Source organism: Carcharhinus amblyrhynchos, chromosome 18 (genome assembly GCF_965287045.1).
Source record: "Carcharhinus amblyrhynchos chromosome 18, sCarAmb.v2.hapA, whole genome shotgun sequence".
Taxonomy (NCBI): domain Eukaryota; kingdom Metazoa; phylum Chordata; class Chondrichthyes; order Carcharhiniformes; family Carcharhinidae; genus Carcharhinus; species Carcharhinus amblyrhynchos.
The window spans coordinates 48,265,102-48,286,978 of record NC_137341.1 but is presented as its reverse complement, the minus strand read 5'-3'; the positions used below and the strand labels follow the sequence as shown (position 1 = coordinate 48,286,978).

The 21,877-nt window shown below is 45.9% G+C and overlaps 1 protein-coding gene across 1 annotated transcript; it reads left to right on the top strand.

Moving 5' to 3' along the window:
- Positions 1 to 1,178: 1,178 nt before the first annotated feature.
- On the top strand, positions 1,179 to 20,712 carry galr2b (galanin receptor 2b). Its single transcript, XM_080206149.1, has 3 exons — positions 1,179 to 1,243; positions 16,948 to 17,339; positions 19,962 to 20,712. Exons 2-3 carry the CDS (start codon positions 16,972 to 16,974, stop codon positions 20,710 to 20,712), a joined length of 1,119 nt encoding a protein of 372 aa, XP_080062275.1. The 5' UTR covers positions 1,179 to 1,243; positions 16,948 to 16,971.
- Positions 20,713 to 21,877: the final 1,165 nt, after the last annotated feature.

Sequence of the window (21,877 nt, the reverse complement as noted above, 5' to 3'; positions counted from 1 at the left end):
TTTGTGCTACCAAATAAACCTGTTGGTCTTTAACCTGATGTTGTGAGACCTCTTACTGTGCTTACCCCAGTCCAAAGCTGGTATCTCCATATCGAGGTTCAAGAAGGCAGCTCACCCTTCTCAAGGGTAACTAGGGATGGCCAGTAATTCTGGCTAACCAGTGATGCACGCATCCTGTGAATGAATAAAAAATGATATTGTGTGATTTTGAGGGTGTGCGCATGGAAATACTTGAGTGTGTGTGAGTGTGATGGTGTGTGAGTGAGTGTTCATCAGGGTGTTGATGTGTCTGTGTGTGTGTGTGTGTGTGTGGGAGGGTTTGTGTGTGTGTGTGTGAGGATGTGTGTGTGTGTGGGAGTGTTTGTGTGTGTATGTGTGTTAGGATGTGTGTGGGGAGTGTGAGGCTGTGTAAGAGGATGCGTATTTGCATGTGTTGAGGGTGTATGTGAGGGGGTGGGTGAGGAGGTGTGAGAGGGTGTGTATCTGTGTGTGTGTGGGTGTCTGTGTGTGAGAGTCTGTTTAAGGGTGTATGTATGAGGGTGTGTGTCTCGGTGTGGAAAGGTCTGTTTAAGGGTATGTATGTGTGTGAGAATGTGTGTATCTGTGTGTGAGGGTCTGTATGAGGGAGTGTGTGTGAGGGTGTGTGAGATGTTTGTGAGTGTGGAGTCTGATCCGACCAGAGAGTGAAAATGTGAGAGACAGTGAGATCCACACTCGCTCTCTCTCTGTCTCTCTCTCACACACACACTCACACACACACACTGCACTGACAGACACACACATTGTCTCTCTCTCTCTTACACACACTCTGTCTCTCATTCTCTCACACTCATACAGACACACACTCCCTCTGTCTCTCTCACACACACTGGTGTTATGAGACTTCTTACTGTGTTTACCCCAGTCCAACGCCAGCATCTCCACATCATGTCTCTCACACACACACAGCACTGGCAGAGACACACATTCTCTCTGTCTCTCGCTCACACACAGTCTCTCCTTCACACACACACACTGCACTGATAGACACACACTCTCTACCTTTCACACACACACACACACACACACACACACACACAGTGTAAGGCAGCATTTTGGGAGCTGTATCTCAAGGAGGAAAGTGAAGGAGAAGGGCGGCAAACACTCCCGCATCTGGATCCAGCCAGAATGAAAGCATCGGATCCCAAATTCTCAGCTTAACTTGAACCAAAGTGCCTGGAGTCAGCCCATTACACTGAAACCGGTACGTGTCCTTAATAGAATTGCATGGTTTTTGTGTTGCAGTGTAGATTGTACAGAGTAAATCCGTGTAGATATCAATATACAGAATGATGGTGATGTTTATACTGGCGATGTATGTACTGGTGTTCAGAGTGCGGTTAAAGCATTATTATTTACTGATATGATTAGAAAGAATCACATTGATTTGGACAGGACTGACGAATGGGAGTCTTCTCTCCCTGCAGATGTAGAGGTGAAGGGAACAGAGAAATCAAAGCTGCCGGTGCGAGGGGAGTATTTGAGTATTCACTGGGATAGAATACACATTGTATACAATAAGAGTGAATGCGCACAAATCCACATTTAAACATACACACTTCACACACACATCTGGATCAATATCTGATAAAGGATTCCGTGTACAGATTATATGATTGGGTTAATGAATTTAGAACTGTATTTCATCCATATATTTCACTGGAAACTGATCTGGCTGCCTGACTTACCATTCGATTCCAGTTCTACACCTTGTAATATCCCAGACATTCCCAACTAACTAACATGCTGGAGGCGTTAATCTGGAGTGTGGGATATACTGCTCTCACTCACACATACACAAACACTCACTCACTCACACACACCAGCACTCACTCACATTCACACACACACACTAACGCTCGCTCGCACTCACACACTAGCACACTTTCACACACTTGCATACACACACTGACACACACTAACACACTCACTCACACACACTCACTCATACACACAAACACACTAACACACACTCACTCAGTCACTAACACACTCACTCACACGCACTCACAATTACACACTCGCATACATACACTCACTCACTCACTAACACACAGTGACTCACACTCACTCACTCACACACACCCAAACACACACACTCACTCACTCACTCACACACCCAGACCCACAGACACACACACACATGCACACACACACACTCACTCACTCACTCTCACACATACTAACATACACACTCACTCATACTCACATACATACTCACATTCACACACACACTCAGTCATATATATAGTCACACACTCACATATGCACTCACCTACACACACACACATATTCACTCACAAACACATACACTCATATATCCACACACTCACACACATATATACATATTAATTCACAAACACACACACATACGTACACAAAGCCTCACTCACAAACACATATATTCACTCGCATACACTAACAAACACTCACTCTCGGTCTCTCACAGAGTCACTGTCAGTCTACACTCAGAGTGACTCAATCTACATTCAGATACACTGTCAGTCTACACTCAGAGACACTGTCAGTCTACACTCAGAGTCACTGTCAGTCTACACTCAGATACACTGTCAGTCTACACTCAGAGACACTGTCAATCTACACTCAGAGTCACTGTCAGTCTACACTCAGATACACTGTCAGTCTACACTCAGAGTCACTGTCAATCTACACTCAGAGTCACTGTCAGTCTACACTCAGAGACACTGTCAATCTACACTCAGAGTCACTGTCAATCTACACTCAGAGTCACTGTCAGTTTACACTCAGAGACACTGTCAATCTACACTCAGAGTCACTGTCAATCTACACTCAGAGTCACTGTCAGTCTACACTCAGAGTCACTGTCAGTCTACACTCAGAGTCACTGTCAGTCTACACTCAGAGACACTGTCAATCCACACTCAGAGTCACTGTCAGTCTACACTCAGAGTCACTGTCAGTCTACACTCAGAGACACTGTCAATCCACACTCAGAGTCACTGTCAGTCTACACTCAGAGTCACTGTCAGTCTACACTCAGAGACACTGTCAGTCTACACTCAGAGACACTGTCAATCCACACTCAGAGTCACTGTCAGTCTACACTCAGAGTCACTGTCAGTCTACACTCAGAGTCACTGTCAGTCTACACTCAGAGACACTGTCAATCTACACTCAGAGAGTCACAACATACCTGCGTGGTGGGGACATGCAATGCAGTTTCCAATCACTTTGCAGAAGGAATGAATGAAAGACAGGATACTGCGAGGCCTGGATAGAGTGGACGTGGAGAGGATGTTTCCACGAGCAGGAAAAACTAGAACAGAGGGCACAAACTCAGGCTAAAGGAATGATACTTTAAAACACAGATGAGGAGGAATTTCTTCAGCCAAAGAGTGGTGAATCTGTGGAACACTTTGCTGCTGTGGAGGCCAGGTCGTTGAGTGTCTTTAAGACAGAGATAGATAGGTTCTTGATTAATAAGGAGATCGGAGGCTATGGGGAAAAGGCGGAGATTGGGGATGAGAAAAATATCAGTCATGATGGAATAGCGGAGCAGACTCGACTAATTCTGCTTCTATTTTTTCTGGTCTTATAAGTCTCACTGGCTAATGTTATGGTTCAGGTCAGAAACTCCAAAGTGTTCCGAGGAGCCCAGCAGGATCATAAGTTTTGCATCTTGAATTTGGCTAGGATAAGCATGAGATGTTCACTTCCGGTATGATTCAAACGACCCACTAGGGAGCTTTTATCAGACAAAGTTTTTTTTTAAGAATATAGTTGACATGAATGGTAAGAAAATTAGCAAGAACATATAAACAAGAACAAACAAGAATCAGAACAACCACCTTAACATATATATCTAATATGTCCTAATTAAAACAAAAACCTTCCATAGACAAAACCCTTTAAACAAGTTCAACACAACAAAGACTAATGTTCATGTGATAATGGAAATTGAGTCCTTTGGCTGAAGTCTGCAGTCTTCTTGATTCACTCAGAACAAGTTGAAGTCAAAATAGCTTCTCAGAACCCCAGGCAGAAATTTTCCGGTCAAGCCACCAACTGCAGAATCTTTACTGTAGGAAGGTGAGACCTTTCTTTCAGGTAACCAGCAGAATTTCCAAAACAACAGGGAGAGAGGGAAAACACTTCTTTTTAGCTTGCTGTCCCTTCCAAAACTAAAATGCAACTCAGAACCGAAACTGAAAGAACTTCTGTCACCTAACCTGCCAACCAATTCTTTTTCTTCCCTCCTAACAATGCAGGGCCATAGAACTGATTCCACAGAAAACATAAACTACCCCCATTTAAACCACTTAATGAGCAATAAAAGGACTCTTGTATTTAGCCCAGCAACAATGAGAAAAACATACTGAGGCTGTGAGAAACACTGAACCTGTGAGAGCTGCAGAGATCATGATTTAAAAAAAAATCTCTTAAAGGTACACTAACACACCTCCCTCCTGAAGAAAAAAAATGAACCACCAACGTTCACAGATGGTTTCTTTCTTTCAAACTCTTTCAGTTTCACATTACTATTACTCCACAATAAATGTACATACATTTTTACAAAATCAAAATATGCAAACATAACAGTAATATAATCCATTCTGGTCCTTGTTGTCCACCAACGAACACTCCAAGACAACAAGGAACTACAAAAGGTCATGAATGTAGCCCAATCCATCATGCCAACCAGCCTCCCATCTACTGACTCCGTCTACACTTCCTGCTGCCTTGGCAAAGCAGCCAGCATAATTAAGGAACCCACACACCCCAGACATTCTCTTTTCAACATTTTCCTTTGGGATAAAGATACAAAAGTCTGAGGTCACACGCCAACCGACTCAGAACAGCTTCTTCCCTGCTGTTGTTGGACTTTTAAATGAACCTGCCTCGCATTAAGTTGATCATTCTCTACACCCTGGCTATGACTATAACACTACATTCTGTACCCTCTCCTTTCCTTCTCTATGAATGGTATGCTTTTTCTGTATAACGTGCAAGAAACAATATTTTTCATTGTATACTAATACATGTGACAATAATAAATCATATCCTTCTTTTATCACCTTCATGACAAACTGCGTCCTCTCTAAAATTCCCCTTCAGTCTTTAATCCTGCTTTGATTCCAAGTTCATAGAATCATAGATTCCTGCAGCACAGAAGGCCCATCGAGTCTGCGCCAACCACAATCCCAGCCAGGCCCTATCCCCATGTATTTACTCTAGCTAGTCTCCCTGACACTAAGGGGCAACTTAGCACGGCCAATCCACACATCTTTGGAGTGGGAGAGGACACTGGAGCATCTGGAGGAAACCCATGCAGAAATGGGGAGAACATGCAAACACCACACACAGTGATCCGAGCCTGGAATCGAATCTGGGTCCCTGGTGCTGTGAAGACAGCAGTGCTAACCACTGTACTACTGTGCCGCCCCAGTTCAAACTCAGTTTGTTGTTGCAATGATAAATGAGCTCCGGTAATGGCCTGACAGAACAAGGCAGGATCAGCAGGGTAACACATTACATTTGTGTAGTCAGGGCCATTCATTTTTATCTATGTCCCCCTTCTTGTTCATTGACCTTAGCTCCCCAGCCAAGCAGTTCGACTCCCTTGCTCGCCCTGGATCTGCATACTGTTTCGTATAGACACGTGGCAGACTGTCTTCGCTGGTGTCAGAACCATTTCTCATCATAGTCAACTCAGCAACAACGAGAGAATGAGTGGATGGCATTGGGAGAAGCAAATGGCATCGACCAGACTGAAGGCGGTGCCTGTGAAGATTCACCAGGCTGATACCGGAGATGAGGGGGTTGGACTATGAAGAGAGACCAAATAGACTGGGTCTGTACTCGGTGGAGTTTAGAAGGCTGAGGGGGGATCTTATAGAGACGTATAAGATAATGAAGGGGATGGATAGGGTAGAGGTGGAGAGATTCTTCCCGCTCAGAAAGGACAGCAGGACTAGAGGGCACAGCCTCAAGATAAGGGGGGGGCAGGTTAGAACGGAGTTGAGGAGGAACTTCTTCACTCAAAGGGTGGTGAATCTCTGGAATTCTCTGCCCGTTGAAGTGGTGGAGGCTACCTCACTAAATATATTTAAGTCACGGGTAGATAGGTTTCTGATAGACAGGGAATTAAGGATTATGGGGAGAAAGTGGGAAAGTGGAACTGATCCACTTCAGATCAGCCATGATCTTATTGAATGGCGGGGCAGGCTCGAAGGGCTAGATGGCCTACTCCTGCTCCTATTTCTTACATTCTTATGAAGTGCTGTTTCACCCGAGAGGGGTGTTTAGGACCTGGGACAGTGAGCAGGTAAAGGGGCAAGTGTTGCACCTTCTACGATTGCATGGGAAGGTGCCTTGGACAGGGGAGGAGGTGCTGGGTGTGATGGAGGAGTGGACCAGGGTATGCCGGAGAGAACGGTCCATGCCGAATGCTGACGGAGGGGATTGAGGGGAAGATGTACTGAGTTGTGGCATCATGCTGGGGGTGTCCATTATTGGGCTGGCCAATGTCCGACAAACAAGGGAGTGCACTATCTCCCTATTCTAATCAGTGGACAATCAGCAGAGCCTCTGTGATGACAACTTAGACCGACTGAAGCTCCTCTAACACCTTCTAAAATCAAGAATCCCGGATATCGTGGTAGCCACAGCCACTGTGAAGCAGAGATTTTCAGAGTAAGTTCAGTTTACTGACTTTACCAATGCTTAGCCAACAGAATGACTTTAGAACAATCCCCCAACTTTCAAACTAATCCACCAAGACTCCCCGCCACAAGACTTTAAAAGTATTAAACAGAGTGAAAAGGTCTCTGGAGATGTCCCGTGCTGCTGAAAAACACTACGAGAATGCACAGATTCCCCTCTCCCTTTGCCAGTCCCAACGATTAAAGTTAAAAGTTTATTTATTCGTCACATGTAGGCTTACATTAACACTGCAATGAAGTTACTGTGAAAATTCCCTTGTTGCCACACTGTTCGCCTTTATTGACAATTCCAAGAGTAGTGCACTGAGGGAGAATTTAGCATGTCCAATGCACCTAATCAGAGCGTCTTTCAGACTGTGGGAGGAAACTAGAGCACCCGGAGGAAACCCATGCAGACACGGGGAGAATGTGCAGACTCGGACACTGGCAGTGACCCAAGCCGGGAATCGAACCTGGATCTCTGGCCCTGTGGAGCAGCAGTACTAACCACTGTGTCACCGTGTCACCCCGTGATAAAGCCGTTTGTATAACTGAGCAACCTCTCCGCCAGCAGTTATTATGACCCTGCGGGGTGTAGATGTGACTAAGGCCAGCATTTGTTGCTTATCCCTAATTGCCCTTTAACTGAGTGGCTTGCTAGGCCACTTCAGGAGTCAGTTAAGAGTCAACCACACTGCTGTGGCTCTGTGGAGTTACCCCAGTGGGGATAAAGACAGTAGATATCCTCCCCTGAAGGAGCATTACATAGAAACTAGAAGCAGGAGTAGGCCATTTGGCCCTTCGAGCCTGCTCCTGCTATTAATTTTGATCACGGCTGATCATCAAATTCAATATCCTGATTTTCCCCTTCCCCCCATATCCCTTGATCCCTTTAGCCCCAAGAACAATATCTAATTTCTTCTTGAAATCTCACAACATTTTGGCCTCAACTACTTTCTGTGGGAGTGAATCCCACACATTCACCACCCTCTGGGTGAAGAAATCTCTCCTCACCTCAGTTCTAAAAGATCCTCAAACTATGACCTTTAGTTCTGGACTCCCCCACCACTGGGAACATTCTTTCTGAATCTACTCTGTCTAACCCTGTTAGAATTTTATAAGTTTCTGTGAGATGCCCTCTCACTCTTCTGAATTCCAGTGAATATAATCCTAACTGCCTTAGTCTTGGTGAGCAAGATTTTTTTTAAATGTTTCATGATCATTACTGCTGTGATTATCATTCAGTTCAAATTTTAGTTTTAATTAACTGAATTTAAATTCCAATTTTAGAATTGGAATTTAAATTCCAATCAAATTTTAGTTTTAATTAACTGAATTTAAATTCCACCAGTTGCCATGGTGGGATTTGAACCCTTGTTCTCGAAGCTGGTTCTCTAATCTTGTTAATTCTGAGCCTACAGGCGAGGTAGCTCCAAAGAATTCACACAGAACAGCAAGGCACGGAGTTTGTTGAAGATCTGTACTCTTCACACTCCAGCTCTTGAGTTGGTGCAGGTGCAGTTTTAGGCAGACACCCCGGATCACCTGACCCATCCTCTTAAAGGGGCTACGCCCCGCATACGGAGAAGTAACTTTGTCAGCTACCATCTCACCTGCCCTCCCGCCAACTGAACGGAAACAGTGTCTCACATCAGGAAGGGAGCCAATGAAATATTAATGTTATACAACACTAAAGAATAAGAGACATTCACTGTGGAAGATTTATCCAATAACAGCAGATACGGTTAGATGGGGTGGGGGAGAAGTGGAGTTGAGTATTGAATGACCTGTTTCTGTGCCGTAGACTCTCTGATACAATGCTGTGTCTGTCTTTAATGATATCTTTGCTAATTCATGGCAATTTCCCAGAAATTTTGAAATAAGTTTCCACAGGCAGAAGTCCCTTCACCAAAACCCCTTTATTGACAATTCCAACAGCAGTGCACAGGATGCTATCAGTCAACAGTCTACATTCAGGGGTGCCAGAGGAAATACAAGGAGAAGACTTCCTATATGGGCCCATCAATTGAGTCCTGAGTCAGGGAGTTCATATTCCAATAGGCCAACCTCAAGGTTCTCATTGAAGCTATTACACATTTATGGCAGCACGGTGGCACAGTGGTTAGCACAACGCCAGGGGACTGGGTTCAATTCTGGCCTTGGGTGATGACCTGTGTTGAGTTTACATATTCTCCCCGTGCCTGCATGGGTTTTCTCCGGGTGATCTGGTTCCCTCCCACAGTCCAGAGATCTGTAGGTTAGTAGATTGGCCATGGTAAATTGCCCCTTAGTGTCCAAAGATGGGTAAGTTAGGTGGATTGGGAAATCTGCGGGGTTAATGGAGATTGGGTGGTGGAGAGGGCCTGGGTAAGGTACCCCTATCAGAGAGTTCGGTGCAGACTTGATGGGCCAAATGGCTTCTTCTGCACTGTAGGGAATCAATGCTTTAAATTACCTTAGGTGCATTGGCCTCGCTAAATTCTCCCGGAGTGCGGTGACTAGGGGATTTTCACAGTAACTTCATTGCAGTGTTATTGTAAGCCTACTTGTGGCTAATAAATAAACTTTAAATAAACATTAAACCTGTGGTATAATTACTGAGTGGTAAAACTATGCTGAATTACAGGCACTTTGGTGTAATGTCATTCCATAATCTGAGTGCTCCTGCCCACTGCTGGTATAGTCGGGCTTCTCCTGAGAATGGGACTGCTGCTTTGTAGCAATGCTACCCTGCACTTGTGTTACTATACAGACGGCAGTAAAAGCATGTAGCGTACAAGGCTGAATACTGGAAAATGGGACTGCATTAAAGATTTACAAGGATGTTACTGGGACTGGAATTATTAGGAGAGGCTGGGACTTTTTTTTCCTGGAGCATAGGAGGATGAGGGTGACCTGATAGAGACTTCTAAAGTCATGATGGGCACAGAGAATAGTCAAGGTCTTTTCCCCAGGGTAGGGGAATCCAAAACGAGAGGCTTAAGGTGAGAGGGGAAAGATTTAAAAGGGATCTGAGGGACAACATTTTCACACAGAGAAGAACATAGAAAAACTACAGCACAAACAGGCCCTTCGGCCCACAAGTTGTGCTGATCATATCCCTACCTACTAGGCTTACCTACAACCCTCAATCCTATGTACTCATCCAGAAATCTCTTCAAAGACCCTGTCGAGTTCGCCTCCACCACCACCGACAGCAGCCGATTCCACTCACTCACCACCCTCTGAGTGAAAAACTTACCCCTGACATCTCCTCTGTACCTGCTCCCCAGCACCTTAAACCTGTGTCCAGAGGGTGGTGCGTGTATGGAGTGAGCTGCCAGAGGAGGTGGTAGAGGGGGGTACAGTTAAAACACTTAAAAGACATTTGGACAGGTACGTGGATGGGAAAAGTTTAGAGGGAAATGGTCCAAACGCAGGCAAATAGTTCAGTTTAGGAAAGGTGGTCAGCATGGATGAGTTGGGCCGAAGGGCCTGTTTCTGTGTGGTATATCTCTATGACTCTATGATTCTAGGTAGACATGTTGGCACCGACCTGATGGGCCGAAGGGCCACTTGTTGTGCTGTAAAACTCTGTGGCTGGAATTTTATCACCTTGCCGTCCCCAGGGATCAGGCGATGATTGCGGCAGGATCTTACGAGGCTTGGATGGGAGAGGCAGTAAAATTCCAGCATTTGATTCTATAAAAATGCATTGAGATACAACCTCCCTATAAAACTTAGATATCTCCTCTGCTTTATCTCCTTGTCCTGAAGTGTTTTTGGTCCTGCAAACTGGGACTTTTTCCTCTGGCGTGTAGAAGATTGAAGGAGTGATCTTACGGAGGTCACTGAGGGACATAGACAAGGACATAGATAGTCAATATCTTTTCCCAAACGTAGGGCAGTCTAAAACTAGAGGGCATAAGTGAGAGGGGAGAGACACAGAAGTGTCCAGAGAGGCAATTTTGTTTACACAGAGGGTGGTGAGTGTCTGGACTAAACTGCCAGAGGTAGTCTGGGTACAATTTTATCTTTTAAAAAGCATTTAGATAGTTACATGGGTAAAATGGGTATAGAGGGATATGGGCCAAATGCGGGCAATTGGGATTAGTTTAGGGGTTTTAAACAAAAGGGTGGCATGGACAAGTTGGGGCGAAGGGCCTGTTTGCATGCTGTAAACATAGAACATAGAACATAGAACTTTACAGCGCGGAACAGGCCCTTCGGCCCACAATGTTGCGCCGACCAGTCTTATTTTTTAAAAAAAACATTGACCCACTAATCTAAACCAATCCCTTTTCGTCCATAAACCTATCCACCAATCTCTTAAATGCCCCCAAACTAGGCGCATTTACAACTGCAGCAGGCAGGGCATTCCAGTCCCTCACCACCCTCTGGGTAAAGAACCTGCCCCTGACATCCGTCCTATAACTACCCCCCCTTAATTTAAAGCCATGTCCCCTCGTGCTAGATTTATCCATCCGAGGAAACAGGCTATCACCATCCACCCTATCTAAACCTCTAATCATCTTATATGTTTCTATAAGATCCCCTCTTAGCCGCCTTCTTTCCAGTGAAAACAACCCCAAATCCCTCAGTCTCGCCTCATAGGACCTCCCCTGCATACCAGGCAACATCCTGGTAAACCTCCTCTGCACCCTCTCCAAAGCCTCCACATCCATAAACTTCTATGACTCTATAGTATCACCGGCCTATGGTAATTACTGATGGGAGTGATAGCTCACACAGATTGTTCTGTACTAAAGTGGGATTAATATTCCGGTTTTGTGAATGCTGTCTAGTTTTCTCTTCCTACCACATTTGAAGTGTTTAATTGTGAGTTGTGGTGTTCTGATTACTGCCAGGAGCATTTTATACATATAAATATAAGCTGTTTCCTATCCATTGTGGGGAAGGAGCTGGGAACATAATAATGTTTCTTTCTCATCAGATCCTGACCGGGTCTGTCTCAATCCAGAATAATGACCCAGTTAGCTGACGTATTGAGATGATGAATGAACTGATTTAACATTTACAAGACCATCCCTTAATCTGTTATGTTTGCGCCCATATTATAAATGGACAGTAAAACCCTGCACTTCCATTAAAATTACCTTCATTTTTAATGTGTAAAGAGACAGGAGTAATCGGCACAGCTTCAGTTGTGTTATTAAGTGACAAAATTGACATTACTAAATGTGATCTACATTGTGAAAACACCACCACATTGCATGCGTGTGTGTGTGTCTGCACGCCTGTGCATACAAATGTTGCGTCTGAATATTTGTGTGTGTGTGTATGTATGTGTGTACGTGGATACATAGTGGCAGAGCCATCTACACATGTGCATGTGCAGATATAGAATCATAGAGTTCCTGTAGTGCAGAAGGAGGCCATTCGGCCCATCAAGTCTGCACCGACCACAATCCCACCCAGGCCATATTCCCGTAGTCCCACATATTTATCCTGCGAATCCCTGACACTAGAGTCAATTTAGCATGGCCAATCCACGTAGCCTGCACATCTTGAGACACTAAGGGGCAATTTAGCATGGCCAATCCACGTAGCCTACACATCTTGAGACACTAAGGGGCAATCTAGCATGGCCAGTCCACGTAGCCTACACATCTTGAGACACTAAGGGGCAATTTAGCATGGCCAATCCACGTAGCCTACACATCTTGAGACACTAAGGGGCAATCTAGCATGGCCAGTCCACCTAACCTGCACATCTTGAGACACTAAGGGGCAATTTAGCATGGCCAGTCCACCTAACCAGCACCTGCATTGTTGGAGTGCGGGAGGAAACCAGAGTACCCGGAGGAAACCCAAGCAGACACGGGGAGAACATGCAAACTCCACACAGACAGTGACCCAAGCGGGGAATTGAACCAGGGCCCCTGGAGCTGTGAGGCAGCAGTGTTAACCACTGTGCCACCATAATGCTTTAGGTTAGGATTTAGTCACTGTGGGTGCCTTAAGGTGAGGGAATTGACTGCGTCTTCTCATGTCGGGCACTGGATGTTCTCCGGATGGTAATGTGGGCTGACAAGGGATCATTTCACGAATGACCTGAACACAATAAACCCATCAGTTTTGCCCTGAGCTCGCGACTGAGAGCACGTTAGTGATGACACATCACAAGGTGCTGAGCTGTGGAATTCCTGCAACCATGTTCTGAGGCTGCAATGATTGACATCAGACAATAGTGACCATCATCCTCCCTGTCAGGAATGATCCCAGCTAATAAATTATTTTCACACTGACTCCTACAACCTCAGGCTCTTTAATGCCATGCTCAATCAAATAGAATCACAGAGTCGTACAGGTTTACAGTATTTGTCCACGCCACCCTTTTTTTTAAACCCTGAAGCTGGTCCCAATTGCCCACATTTGCCCCATACCTCTCTATACCCATCTTAACCATGTAACCGTCTAAATACTTCTTAAAAGATAAAATTGTACCCACCTCTACTACTACCTCTGGCAGCTCGTTCCAGACACTCACCACCCTCTGTGTGAAAAAATTGCCCCTCTGTACCCTTTTATATAGAACATAGAACATAGAACACTACAGCACAAACAGGCCCTTCGGCCCACGAGTTGCACCGATCACATCAACACCTACCAATCTATAGACCTATCTATAACCCCCAATCCCATAAAACCCCATATACTCATCCAGAAGTCTTTTAAAAGACCCCAGCGAGTTCGCCTCCACCACCACTGTCGGCAGCCGATTCCATTCACTCACCACCCTCTGAGTGAAAAACTTACCCCTAACATCACTTCTGTACTTTCCTCCCCGCACCTTAAATCTGTGTCCTCTCGTAGCGACCATTTCAACCCGGGGAAATAGCCTCTGAGAATCCACCCTATCTATTCCTCTCAACATTCTATAAACCTCTATCAGGTCGCCTCTCAACCTTCGTCTCTCCAGGGAAAAGAGACCCAGCTCCCTCAACCTAACTTCATAAGGCATGCCTCCCAGTCCAGGCAATATCCTTGTAAATCTCCTCTGTACCCTTTCAATAGCTTCTACGCCTTTCCTATAGTGAGGCGACCAGAACTGTGCACAGTACTCCAAATGAGGCCTGACAAGGGTCTTATAAAGTTGCAGCATTACCTTCCGACTCCTAAACTCAATCCCTCGATTAATGAAGGCCAGTACACCATACGCCTTCTTGACCACCTCCTCCACCTGTGAGGCCGATTTAAGAGTCCTGTGGACCCGGACCCCAAGATCCTTCTGCTCTTCAACACTACTAAGACTCCTGCCCTTGATAGTGTACTCGTTCATCCCGTTGGTTCTGCCAAAATGGACGACTACACATTTATCCGCGTTGAAGTCCATCTGCCACTTCTCCGCCCAGTCCTGCATCCTATTTATGTCCTGTTGCAACTCCCCTCTCATCTTAAACCTATGCCCTGTAGTTTTAGACTCCCCTACCTTTGGGAAAAGATACTGACTACCTAGCAGATCTATGCCTGAAAGTGTGATGGATGCAGATTCTGCAGTAACTTGGCAAAAGGGGATTGAATATAAATTTCAAAAGGTGCAAATGGACAATGTCATAAGGAAGGAATATCTGGCTATCTCCAGCAAGCAGCTAACCCGGACACGGTGAGGCAAAAAAGAACTTCCTTCTGTGCCGTGTAGGCTGAGCTTTCCTGGGCTGTTCTGTAACAATCTGTAGGCAGTGTAGCCAAGTACTGCGGGAATCCAAGCTGTCCGCTTACTAACACTGGATACAGTTCACAATATAGTGAGAGCATCTAACAAATCAGCTGAGAGATCTGGTTCCATTCCTCCATCACAGCCAACACCTCACCATCACACCCCCCACCATACACACACACACACACACACACACACACACACACACACACACACACACACACACACACACACACACACACACTCAACTGAGAAACAGCCTGAGGAGAAATCAGAGGCAAGGCTAGAATAGTGAAATTGTTCTCCACTTCCAACTATAATGATGTGGAGATGCCGGTGTTGGACTGGGGTTGGGCACAGTAAGAAGTCTCACAGCACCAGGTTAAAGTCCAACAGGTTTATTTGGTATCACGAGCTTTCGGAGCACTGCTCCTTCATCAGCTGAGTGGAGGTTAGTTTACAAACACGGCATAAAAAGAAGCATAGAACAAAATTAAAAGCCCAGTCCATCACGCAAACCAGCCTCCCCTCCGCTGACTCTGTCTACACTTCCCGCTGCCTCGGCAAAGCAGCCAGCATAATTAAGGACCCCACGCACCCCGACATTCTCTCTTCCACCTTCTTCCGTCGGGAAAAAGATACAAAAGTCTGAGATCACATACCAACCGACTCAAGAACAGCTTCTTCCCTGCTGCTGTCAGACATTTGAATGGATTTCCCTTGCATTAAGCTGATCTTTCTCTACACCCTAGCTATGACTGTAACACATTCTGCACTCTCTCATTTCCTCCTCTATGAATGGTATGCTTTGTCTGTATAGCGTGGAGGAAACAATACTTCTCACTGTATACTAATATGTGACAATAGTAAATCAAATCAAATCAAATCAGATATAAGCAAAGACATAATTGCATGATAATTACAGGTTGGAATGTGAAGAGTGTTTGGTAATCAAGTCTTTACAGGTACAAACAGTGCAAGTGGAGAGAGGGATAATCACAGGTTAAAGGGGTGTGGGTTGTCTTAAACTAGGAGAGTTTGTGAGGTTTTGCAAACCCAAACCAAACCAAACTACAATGATTCATCTCAGGGACCATCCCATAGTTATGCGGCCAAATTTATAAATTTGGGTAAAACTGCCCAGAAATTGCCACCAGAATTACAAGGCGAATGGTACATGCCTTTTCCAATGGGTAAAAGGCATCTTCAGTCACGAGGCAGACATTAGCATCCAAAAGGTCAGGTGTGCCGTTCTCCATGGCAAGGAGTTCCAAACACTCTCAACCCTCTGAGGGAAGAAATTTCCCTTCATATCAGTCTTAAATTAATGCCTCTTTATTCTGATGTGGAGATGCTGGTGTTAGACTGGGGTGAGCACAGTAAGAAGTCTCTCAACACCAGGTTAACGTCCAACAGGTTTATTTGGAATCATGAGCTTTTGGAGCACTGCTCAGGTGATGCCATGATGACTGATGATGATTTCATGATGTTTGGACCTGGGGTGGCACAGTGGCACAGTGGTTAGCTCTGCTGCCTCACAGCGCCAGGGGCCCGGGTTCGATTCCCAGCTTGGGTCACTGTCTGTCTGTGTGGAATCTGCATGTTCTCCCCATGTCTGCGTGGGTTTCCTCCGGGTGCTCCGGTTTCCTCCCACACTCCGAAAGATGTGCAGGTTAGGCGCATTGGCCATGTTAAATTCTCCCTCAGTGTACCCGAACAGGTGCCTGAGTGTGGTGACTAGCGGATTTTCACAGGAACTTCATTGCAGTGTTATTGTAAGCCTACTAGTGACACAAATAAATAAACTTAAACTTGATGAAGGAGCAGTGCTCTAAAAGCTTGTGATTCCAAAGAAATCTGTTGAATTTTAACCTGGTGTTGTGAGACGTTTTATTGTGCCTTTATTCTGAGATTATGCCCTCTGGTCCTAGACTCTCCCATGAGGGGCAAACATCCTCTCAGCATTTCATCTCAGCAAGGGGAGGCCTATTGATATTATTGCTAGACTATTAATCCAGAAACTCAGCTAATGTTCTCGAGACCCGGGTTCGAATCCCGATACGGCAGATGGCGGAATCTGAATTCAGATAAAAAAAAATCTGGAATTAAGAATCTACTGATGACCATGAAACCATTGTCGGAAAAACCCATCTCGTTCACTAATGGCCTTTAGGGAAGGAAATCTGTTGTCTTTACCTGGCCTGGCCTACATGTGATTCCAGAGCCACAGCAATGTAGTTGATTCTCAACTGCCTTCGGACAACTAGGGATGGGCAATGTATGGTGGCCAGCAGTGATGCCCAGGAATGAATAAAAAAAAAATTACCCTGTTAAACTGGAGTCAAAGAGTGATTCTAAATGTTTAAAGTTTATTTATTAGTGTCACAAGTAGGCTTACATTCATACCGCCATGAAGTTACTGTGAAAATCCCCCCCGTCTCCCCACTCCGGTGATGCTATTGTATGGGAGAAAATGATCATTGTTTTAGTAATGATGTAGGAATGATAGTTCCTCTGGAACGATGTACCTCGTACCTTACCTAATAAGAACTCTTTTTCTTTCAGTTCCTGTTCCCTGCATCTGCCCACATGACGGATGATGACAGCATGACGTCTGGACACTGGAATTCCTCTGAAAACTATCAGCTGAACCCAGCCAGTGTCATCGTTCCCATCGTCTTCTCCCTAATCTTCCTCCTGGGGACAGTCGGGAACAGCCTGGTCCTCGCTGTGCTCTTCCGGAGTGGCCAGATGGGACACAACACGACCAACTTGTTCATTCTCAACCTGAGTGTGGCCGATTTCTTCTTCATCATATTTTGTGTCCCGTTCCAAGCCACAATCTACACGCTGGAAGGTTGGGTCTTTGGCTCTTTCATGTGCAAGGCTGTTCATTTCTTCATTTACCTGGCGATGTACGCCAGCAGTTTCACCCTGGCCGCTGTTTCAGTTGACAGGTATGGTAAAGTGAGGGGCCACAGAACCGACGCAATTTCTGTACAATGTTCCATTCGTTGAGATGTGAAATGTGGGGAGTGTTAACTTGCTTGAGAGGGAAACTGGTGACCGCTGGACACATGCGTCCCAAAGCTCTCCATCCCTGGAGGAGACCCCCTTCTCATAACAATACAAGACCCAGGAGCAGGAGTAGCCCCATCTAACCCCTCGAGCCTGCTCTGCCATTCAATCAAATCATGGCTGGTCTTTTCACGGGCTCAGCTCCACTTACCTGCTCACCATAACCCTTAATTCCTTTCACTGTTCAAAAATCTATCTATCCTTGCCTTAAAAACATTCAATGAGGTAGCCTCAACTGCTTCACTGGGCCACAGATTCACAACCCTTTGTACAGTTAAAGTTTAAAGTTTATTTATTAGTCATAAATAGGCTTACATTCACACTGCAATGAAGTTACTGTGAAAATCCCCGAGGGTGTAGAATTGCCTTGGGTGAAGAAGTTCCTCCTCAACCCAGTCCTAAATCTTGATTTTGAGGCCATGACCCTTAGTTCTGGTTTCACTTGCCAGTGGAAACAGCTTCCTTGCTTCTATCTTGTCTATTCCTTTCAGAATCTTGTATGTTTCTATAACATCTCCCCTCATTCTTCTGAATTCTAATGAGTATAGCGCCAGTCTACTCAGTCTCTCCTCATAATCTCTCAACTCTGGAATCAACCTAGTGAATCTCCTCTGCACCCCTTCCAGTGCCCAGTATATCCTTCCTCAAGTAGAGACCAAAACTGTACACAGTACTCCAGGTGTGGCCTCACCAGCTGCAACATAACCTCACTGTTTTTAAACTCCATCTCTCTAGCAATAAAGGACAAAATTCCATTTGCCTTCTTAATTACCTGCTGCATCTGCAAACCAACTCCTTGAGATTCTTGCACAAGGACACCCAGGTCCCTCTGCACAGCAGCATGCTGCAATTTTTTACCACTTAAATAACGGTCCATTTTGTTGTTATACCTATCAAAACGGGTGACCTCACATTTGCCAACATTGTACTCCGTCTGCCAGGCCCTCGCCCACTCACTTAGACTATCTATATCCCTTTGCAGACTTTCAGTGCCCTCTGCGCACTTTGCCCTGCCACTCATCTGCGAACTTTGGCATGCTACCCTTGGTCCCCATCTCAAAACGGGGTCTGTTCAGAATCACCGAATGATTAGAGCGCAGAAGAGGCCATTCAGCGCATCATGCCTGGTCTAACTCTCCAGAGGGGCTGTTGTGTCATTGGGAGAGACAAATTTTAGCTATCACGCCACACAGTTCTATGATCATTGTATCACGGGCGAATTAGGATGATAGAAGGCTAAGAGCACAAGAGATGTGAGCAGGATAAAGGCCACTCAGCCCTTTAAGCCCACTCTGCCAATCAATAAGATTACGGCTGATTTTCTACTTTACTTACTTGTTTTGCCAAGCGATCCCTATTTTCCTACATTCCAGTGGGGAATTACTGGAGACAAATACTGTCTACCTGTATTCTCCCAACCACCTTCTGGGTCAGAACACATCACTTGTACTCCTTTTGCCAATTAATGTGAACCCCCCAGTTCTTGGCACTCTCTTTGGCGCCCCTGTATGCCAGTGGCCACTGTGTGCACTGCAGTCACATTCTGCCACTCTCCGGGTGAACCTGATCAGGTTTCTGAGCGGGGATTTAAGGGAAGGAATTTAAACGTGGGTCTTGGATCTAAAGGGATCAAGGGCTAATGGGAGAAAGCTGGGATCAGGATATTGGATTTGATGATCAGCCATGATCAAAATGAGCTTCAAGTTTAGTCTGAAAGTTTAAAGCTTTTTAAAATTTAAGGGGCGAATTTTCCCATCTCGCCTCGCCACGGGAATCGTAGCGGGAGAGGGTGGACCATGGAAAGGTCCTTTGATCTCGGGCAGGATTTTCCGGTTTTGGGGCAAGCGTAGCTGGAAGCTCCCATCCTTAAAGTTTATTTATTAGTGTCACAAGAAGGTTTACATTAACACTGCAATGAAGTTACTGTGAAAATCCCCAAGTCGCCTGTGCGGGCACACTGAGGGAGAATTTAGCACGGCCAACGCTCCTAACCAGCACGTCTTTCAGACTGTGGGAGGAAACCGGAGCACCCGGAGAAAACCCACACAGACACGGGGAGAAAACTCTGCACAGTGACCCAATCTGGTCACCCAACCCGGGTCCCTGGCGCTGCGGGGCAGTGGTACTAACCACTGTGCCACCATGCTACCCAATAATGAATGGCGGAGCTAGCCTAAAGGGCCAAAATGGCCTTTGCTGCTTCTGTTTTCCATGGTTCTATGGGATTCTGGATTGGCACAGTAAGTAGTCTCACCAGGTTAACACCAACCCAGGATATGGAGATGCCGGCATTGGACTGGGGTAAACACACTAAGTAGTCTCACAACGCCAGTGGCGTTTGCTACCAAATAAACCTGTTGGACTTTAACCTAGTGTTGTGAGACTTCTTATCCCAGTCCAACGCTGGCATCTCCACATCCTGGGTTGGCATAGAGAAACGCTGGTGACAAACAGTTGTGCCATTCTTACCAGCTTCACACCTTTGTTGTTGTGCCGTTTAGATACCTGGCAATCCGTTACCCCCTGCGGTCCCGGGAACTCCGGACTCCCTACAACGCAGTCACCGTCATGGTGGTGATATGGGGACTGTCTATCATCTTCGCCGGGCCCTACTTGAGTTACTACGACCTCATCCCGTACGAGTGGTTTTACATTTGCATGCCGGCATGGCAAGAGCCAAAGAGGAAGATCATGGATACGTCCACGTTCGTATTTGGATACATCGTCCCCGTCGCGGTTATAAGCCTCTCTTACACCAGGACAATCAAGTACCTCTGGACGGCAGTGGATCCGATCGAGGACATATCCGAGTCCAAGAAGTCCAAGAGGAAGGTGACGAAGATGATTATCATCGTGACCGTGCTCTTCTGCCTCTGCTGGCTTCCTCACCACGTGCTGATCCTGTGCTTTCACTACGGCCACTTCTCCTTCAACCAGGCCACCTACGCCCTCAGGCTCCTCTCCCACTGCATGGCCTACGCCAACTCCTGCCTCAACCCCATCGTCTACGCCCTGGTGTCCAAGCACTTCCGCAAAGGCTTCAAGAAGGCCTTCAGCTGCTTGCTGAGCCAGAACGGGGTGAACAAGGTCCATGTGGTACACGTGGTCAACATGGTGGCGGGCCCCACCGAGGTCACGCGCCTCAGCGGCGAGAATGGGCGGCAGCAAGGCTGCGAGCTGCGGGACCGGCCGCACTCGAAAGCCCAGAGCACGGCGATGACAATCACAATGCCGTTCGAGAGGACGTCTTGAGGACACAAAGGGACTCATTGACATCCAGCCTCACTACCAATTCAGTTCCTCATTACGTACGCACATGCCAATACATACAAAGACCTAGGGACAGGCCCTTCGACCCTCCAAGCCTGTGCCGATCATATTGTGCTAAATAGACTCAAAAAAAACCTTCTGCCCTTTCTCAGTCCGTATCCCTCTATTCCCTCCCTATCTATGTACCCATAAATGTTGCTAGTGTGTCTGCTTCCTCTGGCAAGGAATTCCAGGCACCTACCACTCTCTATGTGAAAAACTTTCCCCCCCCAAATCTCCCTCAAACTTTCCCCCCTTCACCAGTGCCCCCTTCTAATTGACACTTCCACCCTGGGGAAATGTCTCTGACCAACCACACTGTCTTGTGCCTCTCATAGTTTTGTAGACCTCTGTCTTTCCAGCGAAAACAATCCTAGTTTATCCAATCTCTCCTCTTAGCCAATGCCCTTGAGACCAGGCAACATTTAAAGTGTATTTATTATTCACAAGTGTGCAATTCTGGTCACCCAATTATGGAAAGGATATTATTAAACTAGAAAGAGTGCAGAAAAGGTTTACTCGGATGCTACCGGGACTTGATGGGTTGAGTCATAAGGAGAGGCTGGATAGACCGGGACTTTTTTCTCTGGAGTGTAAGAGGCTGAGGGGTGATCTTATAGAGGTCTATAAAATAATGAGGGGCATAGATCAGCTAGATAGTCAATATCTTTTCCCAAAGACTGGGGAGTCTAAAACTAGAGGTTTAAGGTGAGAGGGGAGAGATACAAAAGTGCCCAGAGAGACAATTTTTTCATACAGAGGATGGTGAATGTCTGGAACAGGGGTAGTGTTAGAGGCAAGTACAATTTTGTTTTTTAAAAAGCATTTAGACAGTTATATGGGTATGATGGGTATTAGAGGGGTATGGGCCAAATTAGGGCAATTGGAGTTAGCCTAGGGGTTTTAAAAAAAAAGGGCAGCAACGGACAAGTTGGGCGGAAGGGCCTGTTTCCAAGCTGTAAACCTCTATGACTCTATAAGGCTTACATTAACACTGCAATGAAGTTACTATGAAATTCCCCTCGTCTCCACACGCTGGCACCTGTTCAGATCAACGCGCCTAACCAGCGCATCTTTCAGACTGTGGGAGGAAACCAGAGCATCTGGA

Coding starts and splice junctions, on each gene's coding strand:
- galr2b (XM_080206149.1), top strand. CDS start 16,972: ATGACGGATGATGACAGCATGACGTCTGGACACTGGAATTCCTCTGAA. Junction 17,340..19,961: donor GCCGCTGTTTCAGTTGACAG/GTATGGTAAAGT, acceptor TGTGCCGTTTAG/ATACCTGGCAATCCGTTACC.